Source organism: Giraffa tippelskirchi, chromosome 2, assembly GCF_054371585.1.
Source record: "Giraffa tippelskirchi isolate mGirTip1 chromosome 2, T2T-mGirTip1v1.2.pri, whole genome shotgun sequence".
In the NCBI taxonomy this organism is placed as follows: domain Eukaryota; kingdom Metazoa; phylum Chordata; class Mammalia; order Artiodactyla; family Giraffidae; genus Giraffa; species Giraffa tippelskirchi.
The window spans coordinates 69,611,764-69,627,766 of record NC_137276.1 but is presented as its reverse complement, the minus strand read 5'-3'; the positions used below and the strand labels follow the sequence as shown (position 1 = coordinate 69,627,766).

Below are 16,003 nucleotides of genomic sequence, written 5' to 3'. Positions count from 1 at the left end.
ATTTTATTTTCTGGGGCTCCAAAATCATTGCAGATGGTGACTATAGCCATGAAATTAAAAGACGCTGGCTCCTTGGAAGAAAAGTTAGGACTAACCTAGACAGTATATTAAAAAGTAGAGACATTACTTTGCCAACAAAGGTCCATCCAATCAAGGCTATGGTTTTTCCAGTAGTCATGTATGGATGTGAGAGTTGGACTGTAAAGAAAGCTGAGTGCCAAAGAATTGATGCTTTTGAACTGTGGTGTTGGAGAAGACTCTTAAGAGTCCCTTGGACTGCAAGGAGATCCAACCAGTCCATCCTAAAGGAAATCAGTCCTGAATATTCATTGGAAGGACTGATGCTGCAGCTGAAAGTCCAATACCTTGGCCACCTGATGCAAAGAACGGACTCATTTGAAAAGACCCCGATGCTGGGAAAGATTGAGGATGGGAGGAGAAGGGGATAACAGAGGATGAGATAGTTGGATGATATCACCGACTCAATGGACATGAGTTTGAGTAAACCTGGGAGTTGGTGATGGACAGGAGGCCTGGCATGCAGTAGTCCTTGGGGTTGCAAAGAGTCAGACACAACTGAACAACTGAACTGAAGCGAACTGAATAACTCTGAATCACAACCAATCATAGGGCAAGAAAGTAAGAACTGTCCACCCCAGGAACAGAAAATAATGGAGTGCACTCTTGGCAGAGAATTTTAAAAACAATAATGAAACACATTAAATATTAATTCACTATTTATCACTACCCTGTACTGGCAATTCTAAAAAAAATGTTAGTAGTAAGATACTCCTTCCCACACACAGGGACTATTCCTATCCAAGTCCTCTGGTGTGTTAAGGGTAGTAAGTCTACTATCATAAATATCTAATGACATGAAATAACTAATGATTTTTGTTATTTAAGCAACTCTCATATGAGTTTTCTCTTACATGCAGGCAAACCATTCTTAAGTGCTAAAGTTTTTCACAGAAAGGAGCAGATTCAGAGCTTGCCAGATCAGGTGAATCCAGCACTAAAAGGAAAGCTGTGAGCCCCTGCTCTGAGGACCTACACAGCTGCTCAGATCCCAGGCCCCCCACTTTTCTCATCGCGTGATTATGGCTCCTGTCCTGGTATGTTCAGGAGATTCTCCCTACGGTGTCATCAACTGACTTACGACGAACTGCTTTCACATTGATAACCAGGAGTTGGTTTCTTCACCTTGTAACCGAAAGAACCAACTGAAACACAGAACCTAGCATTTAACAACTAAATTATAAAAGACTGACCGAATACAAGACACTGAATTCACATTGCAAAGGCTATACTCGGAAGATAGAAAATAGACAAAAATATGCTTAAGTATTGCTTATAGTAGTTAAAATTTATCTAAATGAAAATAAAAGAACAGATATATGACATTTTTTTAAAAAAATATATAACAATGTGGGCAAATTCAGCCAACTATTACCTATAAAAAGGCGTGACAACACAATAATTTGAAAACATTTATTTCCATCCAGCATGAAGACTTTGCTGGATGGAAATAAACTGTATATCAGTAGTTGCTATTTTTGAATAGTGGTATCAAGGCATATTAATATTATTCCTGTTCATTTTCTATTATTTTCAAACTTTTAGCTCTAAAGAGATAAAACAATTTCAAAGTAGTTAACTAGCACATATTTTCTTTTCATTACTATGTTAAGAAAATACACTAGGTTACTATTGTTCGGGATGAGAATATATACATATATAATGAAATCAATAAGGTAGATGAAATACACTCAGGAAACATTTAAAAATATAAAATGATGTTTGAAATTCATGAGAAACTTCATTTTATAAAAAAGGATCATCACATTCCAAGAAAATCTATCTCTCAAAAAATATGTAATTTATTTTAATGAGAGGTATTTTTAAGAAAATTAAAAATATTAAAAAGTATTTAGTTCTTTGCTGTTACAACAGTATAATCAAAACCTGAGTTATGTTTCCAAGAATATGGCTTTATGAGAGAAACTTCACATTCTTGTATTCTATTATGTGATGAAAGAATCATCTAGGTTTGACATGGAATCTCAAGCCCGTCTGTTATTGATGTAGTTACATGTTTAGACTTATTTTATTCTTTAGAACACCACTACTCAAATATATATGGTAGTTGAAGTATGTGTTACACTTCAAATCAAAAAAGAGTTTTCCTATTTTTATTTTTTCCTATTTCCTACTTTTATTTTTCTGAGTGAAGAAAAACTTGGTTCAAAAAAAAATGTGGAGGAAAATCAAGAGATATAACTATATTAAAAGACGGGAAATGATTTATTTGAAAAGCCAGAAAATACCTAAAATTTCCAGCCACTATTTTCAATTATGCTTTGCCCATGAATAGAGATTTCTTTCAGAGGCAGTATAAATTGTTGAGATGTATGGATTACAAAGCATAAGACTCATTATCCTAGATTATATATAGTAGCACTTTGCTTCCAGAAAGGCTATCATTAAAAAAGTCTCATAATATTTCATAAAATTAATTATATTTAGTATCATCCTATTGCAGAAAATGACAAGAGCTAACACAGAAATTAAAAGATAAAAAACATACCAGATACAGCCAGGAAGTCATCGATGCTTGTAATGTCATCTACAGCTTCAGTGAGGACATGGATATGATTCTCCCACGTGCGTTTGTACATTTCCATGGTTTTTTTGACCACTTGACTTTTGGGTCTTGCAGCCAAAGCAAGTGCAGCATTAATAATCTATAAAAATACAGAATGTTCACTTGGTGATTTATTTCAGAATACTTACCATTGTGCATATGACAATTTTTTTTAATTAGATTTGTTTATGCCCTCATGTGTAACTACTGTGCTTTTGGTAATAGCTTAATTTTATTCTTGGTAATGAATTTTAGGACTGTTTATAAAGCATCAATGCACTAAGAACTGCAAGAGATAACAAAGATAATTGATATCTGCCTATAAAGAGAATGCATGTGACTTAATAAGAAGGACATCATATAACTCCAGCTCAGTAAAGTATGCAATACATACCATAATTACAGAAATGATTGACAGTCTTTAGGGAGTAGAGAGATCACCTTCAGCAGCAATTCTAAGAAAAGATTTCAGGAAATAATGTTTAACTGGTCATTTGTATTTACTTTGCACAAGTAGGTAGTGAATCCTTATTGTATGCAAATCACAGGAAGAAAAGCTTTGACTTCCTTGAGGACTTGAAGAATTTTACCAGTAGATGTTCAATGTTGATCAATTATTTCATTTGTTCACTCATCATCATTCAATATTTCAAATATATTATGAGGTTTTTTGTTTGTGTTTCTTTGTTTGAAGGTATCAAGCACTGTTCTTGGTTTTAGGGATATGGCAGTGAACAAGCCTCCCCTGATGGCTCAGACAGTAAGGAATCTGCCTGCAATGCAGAAGACCCAGGTTTGATCCCTGGGTTGGGAAGATTCCCAGGAGAAGAAAATGGTAATCTACTCCAATATTCTTGCCTGGAGAATTCCATGGACAGAGGAGCCTGGAGGACTACAGTCCATGGGGTTGCAAAGAATCATACATGACTGAGCTGCTTTCGCTTTCATTTTCTTTCAATGAACAAGACACAAGAAAAAAATCCCTGTCTTCATGGAGCTTATATTCCAGTTAGGAGAGATGGTCAGTTAGTGCCTGCTCACTTGCTCAGTTATGTCTGACTCTTTGCAACCCGTGAACTGTATCCCACCAGGCTCCTCTGTCCATGGGATTTCCCAGGCAAGGATACCAGAGTGGGTTGCCATTTCCTTCTTCAGGGGATCTCCCTGACCCAAGGATAGAACCCATGGCTCACGCACTGGCAGGCAAATTCTTTACCACTGAGCCACCTATGAAGCCCAGGAAATTAGTAAGTGAATTTAATAAAAATATATGATCTCTTCTATGATTATAAGAATTAAGGAGAAAACAGAGCAGAGAAGGGGGATAAGGCATGGAATTTTAGCAAGGCTTCACAGTGAAGGGGGCAGAATGGGTGGGAAAGAATTTGAAGAGAGAAGTGGCAATATTCAAAAGGTGAGCAAACAGGAGAAATGCTATGAGATTGGTAAGTAGTCTCACCTACAGCCTGGGTATGCATAGGGGCCCTTAGCTGTCCTGCTTAAGACTGGAGCCTTATTTGGAAGGTACTGGAGAGTCCTTTTGACTTTTGAGTGATTTGCTCAGAATTACACTTTAAAAAGATTATTTTGGCAAAGGAGGCTACTGTAATAGGATACAAGAGTAAGAAAGAGCTTGGACTGCAATGGCAGAGGTGTTGAAAAAGTTTTGACAGGACTTTTAATAGTTTAAATTAGGATAGATCAATTATTGTCAAAAATATCATGCAGACATAAATAACTGTAGAAAATAATGCTTTAGAACATGGAAATATTCCCACAATAGTGTAATAACAGCAGATTACAGAACATCATGCTTCATAAAATGCCACTTCTAGCAAATATTCTAGAACTAAAAGTTAAATTAATCCATACAAATAACAATGGTTATTTCAGAGTGATGGAATTTTCAGTGCTTTAATTTGATTTTGTGTGTGTAACTGAATTGTTCAGACTTTCTATGGGGAATATGTTTTAGTTGTATACTCAGAATGAACGAAGTTATTTTTCAAAGAAAGGTGATTACTAAGGTTCTTCCATGATTAATGAAGATAATGATTATAGTATTGATAGAAAAAGAGAGATCAGAGGTTAAAAAGTCATTCAGGGTTGTAAAAGCAGATGTGTGCAACTGTTTTGGAAGACATTGTTGATGAAGGGTATTAGATATCAGCCTTTCTAATACAAAGGTTGACTTTAAAGTGACTCTTGGCTCTCTCTACAAATTACATAGTGGTCAATCAGAGATATGAAATTGAATTTCATAAAAAAGTTGTCATTCATTTACTCATTTATTTGTTCATGCATTGTAACAAAACAGTGCTATGCAGCAACAATGTAGCCAGTTCTACATTGAATACTAAGGACATCACAATGAAAAATATTTCATCATAGTTTCTAAAACAGCACATGATCTAAAAGCAAAGAAGACCAAAGCCAGCCAAATGCAACATACCAGTGATTCTCAGACTTTAGCCTGTATCTGAATTTCCTTGGATAGCTTATTAAAACAGATTCCTGAGCTGCACACTAGAGTTTCTGATTCAGTTGATGTGCTTTGGAGCCTGAGAATTTGCTTGTCTAACAAATTCCCAGGTAATAGTGATGCTATTGGTCTGGGGCTCTCAGTTAAGAAACCACTCCAGTACTTAAGTGTTTCAATGCAGGGGCTATTGTAAAGGTGAGCAGAAGATGTCTTAAAACATGTGGGAGAGGTACTCAGCTTCATAAGGAAAGATGTTTCAAAGGACTGAAATCTGAAAAATAAGTGGAAATTAGTATAAGGTGATATTCATTTAGGAAGAGGCAATAACAAGTACAGTGAAGACCTAGAAGCAAGGTAGACCCTAACCTCATCTTCCTGGAAAGAGGAGATAGTAACAGAGTTGCAGAAAAATCAAAAAGATAATGGAAGAGAGGAAAGAACACAGGTTTGGAAAGCACTAATACGTACGAGGAAAGGATAAAATGAAAGTGATAAAGATGAGAGAAGAAATCATCAAGGAGGTAGAAAAGTAAGGTATTCAAGAGTCAAGATGAGGAAGAAAATCTCTTCAAAAGTTCAAATGCCACAGGAAAGTAAAGAATAATGAGAATTAAAAAATGACTTTTGAATTTGGAAAATAGGAATCATTGGTGTGGCAGAATATTGGATACAAGATTCAGATTTCACCAAAATATAATGACAACAATAAAAAGAATCTTTTTTTCTACTCGGTAACTTAAAGGCTGCACCTCACTGGTGTGATTTTCAACAAATTACTGGAGGTACAGGAGGAGAGAAATTAATTGCTTGAATTGTTATGTTGATATGCTCTTATTTCTTTTTTATGAAAGAGGAACACATTGAATTTTAAGGAAACACAACCTACCTTTAGTAATAACAACTGCAGTATTCCCAGACTTTAGTTTTAGAGCTTTATTAACCTACTAACTTATAATGTAGGACAGGGAAGCCTGGCGTGCTGCAGTCTATGGGGTCACAAAGAACCAGACATGACTAAGTGACTAAACAAAAACAACTACCAGCGTACACTGCAGAGGCTCTGGTCTCTGGTGTTTCATTGTCCCTGCAGTTGAACAACTGTACACATGTGATTGTACTGCCATTATGCCTTCACAGTCTGTGCATACTTTTTAAGTACTCGTGCAGATCCCTTAGTGGTGATGCGGTATCAGAAATATATGGCATGCTGTATTTTGTATGAACATTTTCAGTTCTGCAGCTGATTCAGTTTAACTGATTCAACACTGCACACTAGGAGAAATATATATCCTACCTGACTCCTGATATTTAACTTAAAACTAAAAGCAGAAAAAAAATTGAATGATGTGAAAACCTTCTTTAAGGCAGAAGAAATCTTTATCCCAGTGTCGTCCTCCTAATATTTTAGCTACATATCTTGAGAAGTAGGGGAGAATATTCTCAAATCCTTCTTAAAGCATAGCTAAAGATGACTTAAATTTAAAGTGAATGATGTTGCTTCCTGAGGCATCTTTCTTTAGATTATGGTTGAGATGTGTACATACCAGAATCACTCTTGACCCCATTCATCACCTAAGCAGTCGATTATCCTTTGAAACAGTATCTTTAACTTTAGGACCTTTCTATATCTTGTTGCTGTTGTTCAGTTGCCCAGTTCTTTCTGACTCTTTGGCACCCCATGGACAGCAGCACACCAGGCTTCCCTGTCCTTCACTATCTCTCAGAGTTTGCTCAAACTCATGTCCATTATGTCAGTGATGCCATCTAACCATCTCATCCTCTGTCGTCCCCTTCTCCTCCCATCCTGAATCTTCCCAGCATCAGGGTCTTTTCCAATGAGTCAGTTCTTCACATCAGGTGGCCAAAGTATTGGAGTTTCAGCTTCAGCATCAGTCCTTACAATGAATATTCAGGACTGATGTCCTTTAGGGTTGACTGGTTTGATCTCCTTGCAGTCCAAGAGACTCTCAAGAGTCTTCTCCAACACCGCAGTTCAAAAGCATCAATTCTTTGGTGCTCAGCCTTCTGTATGGTTCAACTCTCACATCCATACATGACCACTGGAAAAACCATAGCTTTAGACTATACGAACCTTTGTCGGCAAAGCAATGTGTCTGCTTTTTAATATGCTGTCTAGGTTTTTCATAGCTTTTCTTCCAAAGGGCAAGCATCTTTTTACTTCATGGCTGCAGTCACCATCTGCAGTGATTTTGGAACCCAAGGAAGTAATGTCTGTCACTGTTTCCATTGTTTCCCCATCTATTTGTCAAAAAGTGATGGGACCAGATGCCATGATCTTAGTTTAACAGGACTATTTTTTAAAAAATGATCTTATATATTAACAGGACTATTTTAACACCCTTCCAAATAGTTTCCTAACCCAGACCCTGTTTGCTCCAGGCTGTTCTCCTGACGACAAACACATTTATTTTTCAAATGCACAAGAGATCCTGTCCCACCCTGCCTGCTCTAATGACTGCCCTCATTTTAGCCTACATTCCAGCTGTCTTCAGCTTTATCTCCTGATCACACCATGTATCTCCATACTTCCACTATTTTTTTCTTACAACTGAATCTGCCTCAACACTATTGTTCCATCACTTTCCATTCTTTGGTCCTTCTGAGGAAAGAACTCTTACCTTTTACAAACCTGTTGAAATACCACTGCATACTGTGACATCTGTCCAATTCCTTATACCCCGGAACGTGAACTGTCTTCTGTGTTTTAAAAGTACTTTTTTCATATAACCAAATAGTAATTATCATATTGCATGAGTGTTTATACACCTCGGCTCCATATGAGCCTCTTCATAGGAGGGACTGTGTTTTTTTTATCCTTGCTTCTTGGTACATTATGCCTGCTAATTACAGTTCCCGCTATATTTATTAACTCTCCCTAAAAGATATTAGTTGACTCAAGGTTTACTCTTAGAGAACAGCCATAGGGAGCCAAGTTCAGCACTTTTTTTTTCCCCCTTTTCAAAAGTATTTAAATCATAGGCTGATATTCAATTCAAGGACAACCATTAGTAGTCACAGGCATGATGTAAAAGGTTAAGGCATTCAAATCTCTATTGAAGATTTGAACAAAGACTTACACAGAGGCCATGTAGTAAAATCAGAACCAGAGGGGGACTGATGGGGTTAAGGCCCTGAGGAAGCAGAACAAACCAAAGCTGAAAGGAAGAAGACACTATGAGTAGATTGAAGTTACAATGTAAAGAAAAGAAAGAGCATAGAGTAAAACAAGCCAGTCAATTGAAAAAAAAAATGAATGAAACTGTGTATCCATCAAATAAAATCTTTTTATTATCTCCTCTCTTCAGCCTATCTATCAATCTGACTATTCTAGATATCTCATAAAAGTGGAATTGTATAATATTTGACCTTTTGTGTGTGGCTTTTACATGTAAAATAATGCTTTCAAGGTCCATCTGTTGTAGCATGTGTCAAAACTTTATTTCCTTTTAAAGCTGAATAATATTCCACTACCCCTATGTTTTGCTTATCCATTTCTCTGTTGATGGACATCGAGGTTGTCTCCACCTCTTGGCTACTGTGAGTAATGCATATGCATTGGTATACAAATATCTCATCAAGTCTTGGCTTTCAAATATTTCATTTATACACTACAAATTGAATTTCTGGGTCATGTGGTAATTCTAAGTTAAACTTTTTTGAGGAAATGTCATACTGTTTTCCACAATGGCTATACGATTTTACATTCCAACTGGCAATATACTAAGCTCCCAGTTTCTCCACTTCAATGTCCTAAGCAGAGTTTCTAAGCAGTTCATTAGAATTAATATTTTGAATCCAATGTAGAAGATCCTACCAGTATTCTCATTTTACTAGTGAGACAATGAAGGCATGAAAAGACTGAATAATTTGTGCAATGTTATAGAGGGAACTCTAGAGTGTTAGACAAGAGGCTTAAATTAGAGTTTTACTTTGCTTCAAACTGATTTTATATACCCAGAAGAGTCATATTGTCTCTCCTAGGACTCATTTTCCCAGAAGAATAGGTAAGTTTGCACTGAGTTTGGGGTGGGGGCAGTACTTGAGTTAGCTGATCCCTCTCAGGTTCCTTTGAACATACAGATTTAATACTATCAACTGATGTATATACTTCTCGTAAAGGATTCCTGAAAACAGTTACTTTCAAAGTGAAAATAAATCCATGTAGCTTAATTTCCCTCAGAAAGATGTCAGTATTGGCACTGATACAAATAATCTTAAACATCTTAGTTAATATAACAAAAGCACTTTGTGGATTAAAAAGATGACTTATGTGGAAGTACCTATAGGTCTGATTACCTCAATGTCATGGCATGTAGAGAAAATTAAAATAACTAGATATATGATACCTCAAATACATCTAAGCTAGCATGTGACAAGAATTTATATGATATGTACTTAAACTGGTAACACTGTAATAATTTTGGAATAGTAGCAACCATGGTAATGACATCACATTCAATGCTCCAATTTTGTGCATTCTTTTCTTAGTTTCTTAAATAATATTCTACTACCAGATGTTCCTCACTTTCTATGTTGGTGTTTCCACTTTTCCTTAGTTTTGATAATCTTTTCTTTTTTGTCTTCTTTCATTTATAGGAAACTATCATTGAGTTTTAAAAGTAAGCTACATGATATTTGTCATCAAGAATCTCCATAGTCACATCTTTATGTTAAATTATAAAAGCATTTCGAGGCTGAGGAAGGGTGGTGGTGAGGAGGCATAACCTGTCATAGACCCTCACAGATTTATAAACAACTATATTGCATTCAACTTTGGCCTCATAGTGTTGCAGTCTCATTACTCCATGAAGGGATGATCCCTATATGAGAGCATTACTCACATGAATCTTCTCATGAGGCTTTAATTTGCATTTGTGTGTGTGCATGCTAAGTCACTTCAGTTGTATCCGACTCTTTGTGACCTTATGGATTGTAGCCCATCAGATTCCTCTGTCCATGGGATTCTGTGGCCAAGAGTACTACAGTAGGTTGCCATGCTCTCCTCCAGGGAATCTTCCTGACCCAGGAATTGAATCAAGGTCTCCTATCTCCTGCACTGGCAGATAGGTTCTTTACCACTAGGACCACCTGGGAAGCATTTGGATACATATAAAAAAACCTACTCTCTCTATGCTGTGCTTATTGCTCAGTCATGTCTGATTCTGCAACCCCATGGATGGTAGCCCACCAGGCTCCTCTGTCCATGGGGATTCTCCAGGCAAGAATATTGGAGTGGGTTGCCATGTCCTCCTCCAGGGTATCTTCCCAACCCAAAGATCAAACCCAGGTCTCCTGCATCACAGATGGATTCTTTACTGTCTGAGCCACCAGGGAAGCCCAACCTACTCTAGTGATGAAAAGTAATTTTTAGAAAGGGAAAGGGGTGGGAATTTCCTAGTGGTTCAGTGGTTAGGACTTAGGCACTTTCACTGCTGAGGGTCTAGATTCAATCCCTGGTCTGGAAACTAAGATCTCACAAGCTCCACAGTCAGAAAATAAAGTAAAGTAAAATAAATAGGGGAGGGGTGCAAAGTTGATTTTTGGGAGAAAGTCTATGTATTTCTTCTACATATATTCTAGTACAAGCTTTTATCTGTCTTAATCCATACTGCTAGAGCAAAGGAGAAAATTCAAACTAGGACTATTTAAGTTATGGAAAATGTAATGCCCTCTAGAAGGTCTGTAAAAGACAACTACTTTATAGGAAAATCAAAATACTATTTTCCAGTCCTGTATACTAATTATTAAGACAAGTTGGTGTTGTTTAGTCACTAAGCCGTGTCTAACTCTTCTGCAACCTCATAGACTATAGCTCACCAGCTTCTCTTGCCATGGGATTTCCCAGTCAAGAATACTGGATTGGGTTTCCATGCCCTCCTCCAGGAGATCTTCTGAACCCAGCGATAGAACCTAGGTCTCTCTCATTGCAGGCAGATTCTTTACCATCTGAGCCACACAAATATACAAAGAATTTACAGTTTTGATAAGCTCAACAATCATTTTGATATGCTAATCATAAAAATGTCCCTTAAACAAATATGAATTTAAAGAAAACTTAATCTAAAGAAACACTATACTTTTTAGATTTAACTATAATATAGCACTAAAAGCAGAGAAACTTTGCATAAAAAAAGAAAATTCTGAAATCAGCATTGTGTATTACGAATTAAGGTAATAAAAATACCTTAATTTCTAATGATGAAAAAAACAAAAATAACCAAGGTTTTTTGGATTCATTATAATATGCCACTCAGGTATTTAATAAGTTTAGAATTTGTAATAGGAAAAGATATCTACTATTTTCCAAATCATTTGGGATCAGGTGGAGGAATTAAAAATGATTTGATAGCTTTGCCAAATTGATAAACTCTCTTTTAAAGAAAAAAAGAAGTAATTTTGTATCAGAAACATCTACAAAGTTCCTTTTAAGGCACCAGCAATTCCACACAAGTGTAAAAGCAAAGGGGGGCTTCCCAGATGGCTCAGTGGTAAAGAAATTACCTGCCAAGCTGGAGACGAGGGTTCGACCTGGGTCAAGAAGATGCCCTGGAGAAGGAAATGTCAACCCAATTCAGTAAAATTACATGGAAAGAGGAGCCTGGCATGTTATAGTTCATGGAGTAACAAAGAGTCAGATATGACTTAGCAACTAAACAACAACACAATAAAGGCAAAACATAAGTTATTTATTAAATTTTAAATGCACTTTATGATAAGAGTTTGGAAAAATTTTAAATTAAGAAAAGTATATATTTGCAATGTCTGAATGCTTTGGATCAGGCATTCTCTCCATGTAATTGGAATTTCTGAAGATTTAACATGGTCTTATCTAAAAGCGTGAACTAAAAAGAGTTCATCAACATTAGGAGACTTAACGTTTTTAATTGTCAAGAGTGTTTTCTGTTTATCTACTATTTATCTAAAGTAGAAAAACGGACAACACAAACTCAGAAAATGGACACAACTAGGTGACTGAACAACAAGAGAAAAGTCACACACACACATATTTGATGAAGGTTAACAGGCAGATGGCAATTGCAGCCATGAAATTAAAAGATGCTTATTCCTTGGAAGGAAAGTTATGACCAACCTAGACAGCATATTAAAAAGCAGAGACATTTCTTTGTCTACAAAGGTCCATCTAGTCAAGGCTGTGGTTTTCCCAGTAGTCATGTATGGATGTGAGAGTTGGACTATAAAGAAAGCTGAGCACTGAAGAATTGATGCTTTTGAACTGTGGTGTTGGAGAAGACTCTTGAGACTTCCTTGGATGGCAAGGAGATCCAACCAGTCCATCCTAAAGGAGATCAGTCCTGGGTGTTCATTGGAAGGACTGATGTTGAAGCTGAAACTCCAATACTTTGGCCACCTCATGCGAAGAGCTGACTCATTGGAAAAGACTATAATGCTGGGAAGGATTGAGGGCAGGAGGAGAAGGGGACGACAGAGGATGAGATGTCTGGATGGCATCACCGACTCAATGGACATAGGTTTGGGTGGACTCTGGCAGTAGGTGATGGACAAGATGCCTGGCGTGCTGCGGTTCATGGGGTCACAAAGAGTCAGACACAACTGAGCAACTGAACTGAACTGAACTGAACAGGTATATAAAACCCAGATAATATAAAGCAATATTTTCCCTGCACTTCCAAGATGTTTTAACAAGATATGTACATAGGATACAGGGTAAGAACTGTGTTAAAATAGTCAAGGATGACTTGCTCTATTTTTCTCATTACTTTTATTCTCACTCTTTCTCCCTCCAATGTTTCCAGAAGAGACATTTTCTTAAAGTTCTTGACCTAGCATTTTGGCTTCTTGGATACTATGTTCACTGCCACAAGTCTACACTCTGGTACCATTATCTCTCAATGGGACCATTAAGGTAACTTAAACTTTGGTTCCAGCCACTCTATATAATATAATATTTCTGAATTACAAATCTCATGATGTTCCCATCTGTCTCTTAGGATAAATGCAAAAATACCTAACTTGGCCTTAAAGCTCTGAAATATTTGATGCCTGTTTATTTCTCTACAATCATTTATCATCAATTCCCCTTTCTACCTCTTTCTAGGTAACCAGTTCATCTAATAGAGGTCACAGCAAAAATAATTTCATCTAATAGAGGTCACTTCCTCAGGAAAACTTTATCAAATCTAGGTAATCTAGGTCAAGTTTCTTGTGATATAGTGTCATAAAACAATAAATTTTTCTCCTTGTGTATTTATCTCATTATGTAATGGGATGTTCATTAGAGTGAACTTTGAGTTCATTTGATATGTGATCCATATCCCTTACTGTACTGAAAAGCATGAATTTTAATGTTTTAATGTTCTCTCCCCAAGGTACATGGAAAGTGTCTAGTAGGATCCCCTTTCCATATAACTAGGACTCTAGTCTACAGTTCCTTCTACTTTGCTAGCCTACACATTTAATAATGCCTTTTCCCAAGTAAGTACATCCCTACAAGGAACCTTTATATTAGTACCTAAAATAATAGCAATTTTAAAAGTCTATATTGATTTTCTTATAACTAAACAATGAAATCATAGGGAGAAGTATGGAAGCACTGATAAGGTTTGTATTCAAAAGAAAAAGTGCTCATTAAATCTTCATCATAAGATATTTTGAAGGCCATTCTGATGAGGAGCATTGGCCAATGGACTGCACCATCAGGACTTGCCTATAGTTCAATATTAGAGAAACTAGAGTTAGAGAAAGGTAAACACTAAAATGGAATTTTTCCTATTGAATTACCATACTCAAAAATTCGCCAATTTGCTAATTGTTCAGATTTGAATTCTGTAACTTTGTCAGCTAGAGGCCAGAACAGGAAAACAAGAAGGAATCCAAGATGGAAAGTCAATTAAGAAATATTGTAGCAATTTTAACCACATAGTCAAGACAAATAAGGGAGTGTTCTATCATCTACTCAAATAGCCCTGAGACAATAAAAGCAAACCCTTTTATTACCAATGTATAGATGGAAAAGTAAAAATAAAATTAAGAAAAATAGAATATATTAATAATGAACTATCAGAAAGATAAAGCAAAAAGATTCCAAATAAAATAACATCAAAAAATAAAATACCTAGGAATAAATTTAATCAAGAATATGGAAGACCTATACTCTGAAAACTATAGGTGAAGAAAATTGAAGATGATACAAAAAAATGGAAAGATAGCCCACGTTCTCAGATTGGAAGAATCCATATTGCTAAAGTTTTCATACTACACAAATCACCTACAGATTTAATAAAATCCTTATCAAAATACCATGACATTTTTTCACAAAACTAGAACCAATAATCCAAAAATTTATATGGACCCACAAAAGACCCTGAATTGCCAAAGCAATCTTGAGAAAAAAGGACAAAACTGGAGGTAACACACTTCCTGATATCACACTATACTACAGAGCTACAGTAATCAAACAGTATAGTACTGGCACAAAGCACAGACATAGACCAGTGGGACAGAATATAGAGTTCAGAAATAAACTCACATCTATGGTCAATTAATCTATTCCAAGGGATGAAACACTATATAATCGAGAAAAGATAGTGTCTTCAACAAGTGGTGCTAGGAAAACAGAACAGCTACATGTAAAATAATGAAATTAAATTTTTTTCTTACATCATAAAAAATACAAACTCTAAATGATTAAATATCTAAATGTAAGCCCTGAAACCATAAAACTCCTAAAAGAGAACATAGGCAGAATAAACTTTGACATATATTTTGGCAACATTTTTTTGGATCTATCTCCTAAGGCAAAATAAATAAAAGCAAAAATAAACAAATGGAGCCTAATCAAACTTAAAAACTTTTGCACAGCAAAAGAACCATTTTCAAAATGAAAAGACAAGCTATGGAATGGGAGGAAATATTTGCAAGTAATATGACCAATAAAGGGTTAATATACTATATATATATATATATATATATACATACATATGTGTGTGTGTATATATTTATACACACACTTATAATACATATATTTTATAATAGTATATATTAGTATATAGTATATATAATAGTATATTTATACTATGTATAAATATGTATGTATAGTGTGTGTGTGTATATATATATACATATATATATATATATATAGAGAGAGAGAGAGAGAGAGAGAGCTTATACAACTAAATATATAGAAAAAAAAACTCAAAAAATTGATAAAAAATCTGAATAGACAGTTTTCCAAAGAAGACACACAGAGATGGTTAATAGTCACAAAAAATATGCTCAACGCTGCTAATTTATTAGGGAAATGCAGGTCAAAACCACAGGAGATATCATCTCACATCTGTCAGAATGATTATCAATAAACAGATCACAAAAAATCAAATGTTGGAGATGATATGGAGAAAATGGGACGCTTGTACATTGTTGCTGGGATTGTAAATTGATGCAATCAGTATGGAAAACATTATCAAGTTTCCTCCGAAAACTAAAAATGGAATTACCATATGATCCAGCAATTCCAATTTTGGGTACACCTTTGAAAAATAAGAAAATACTAACTGTAAAAGATATGCGCACCCAAATGTTCATAGCAGCAATAGCCAAGTTATGGAAATAACCCAAGTGTCCATCAACAGATAAGTGAATAAAGAAGCTGTGGTGTGTTTGTATGTGTGTATTTTATCATATGTGTATATAGAGAGAGGGGGGAGAGAATATACATTTTATATATATAAATATATATATATATGATAGAATATTACCAGACATAAAAAATAATGAAATTCTCTCATTTGCAACAAATGCATATACCTAGAGAATATTCTGCTCAATGAAATAAGTCAGAGAAAGATAGATACTGTATTTTACCAATTATATGTGGA

General features: G+C 35.6%; 1 protein-coding gene across 11 annotated transcripts in view; it reads right to left on the bottom strand.

Moving 5' to 3' along the window:
* CTNNA3 (catenin alpha 3) overlaps positions 1 to 16,003 on the bottom strand; it is a 1,864,976-nt gene that overhangs the window by 597,441 nt on the left and 1,251,532 nt on the right. For all 11 annotated transcript variants that reach the window (XM_081568943.1, XM_081568944.1, XM_081568945.1 and 8 more), the window contains one exon: positions 2,588 to 2,744. In XM_081568943.1, the coding sequence (XP_081425069.1) occupies positions 2,588 to 2,744 (157 nt within the window). The remainder of the gene's footprint in view (positions 1 to 2,587; positions 2,745 to 16,003) is intronic.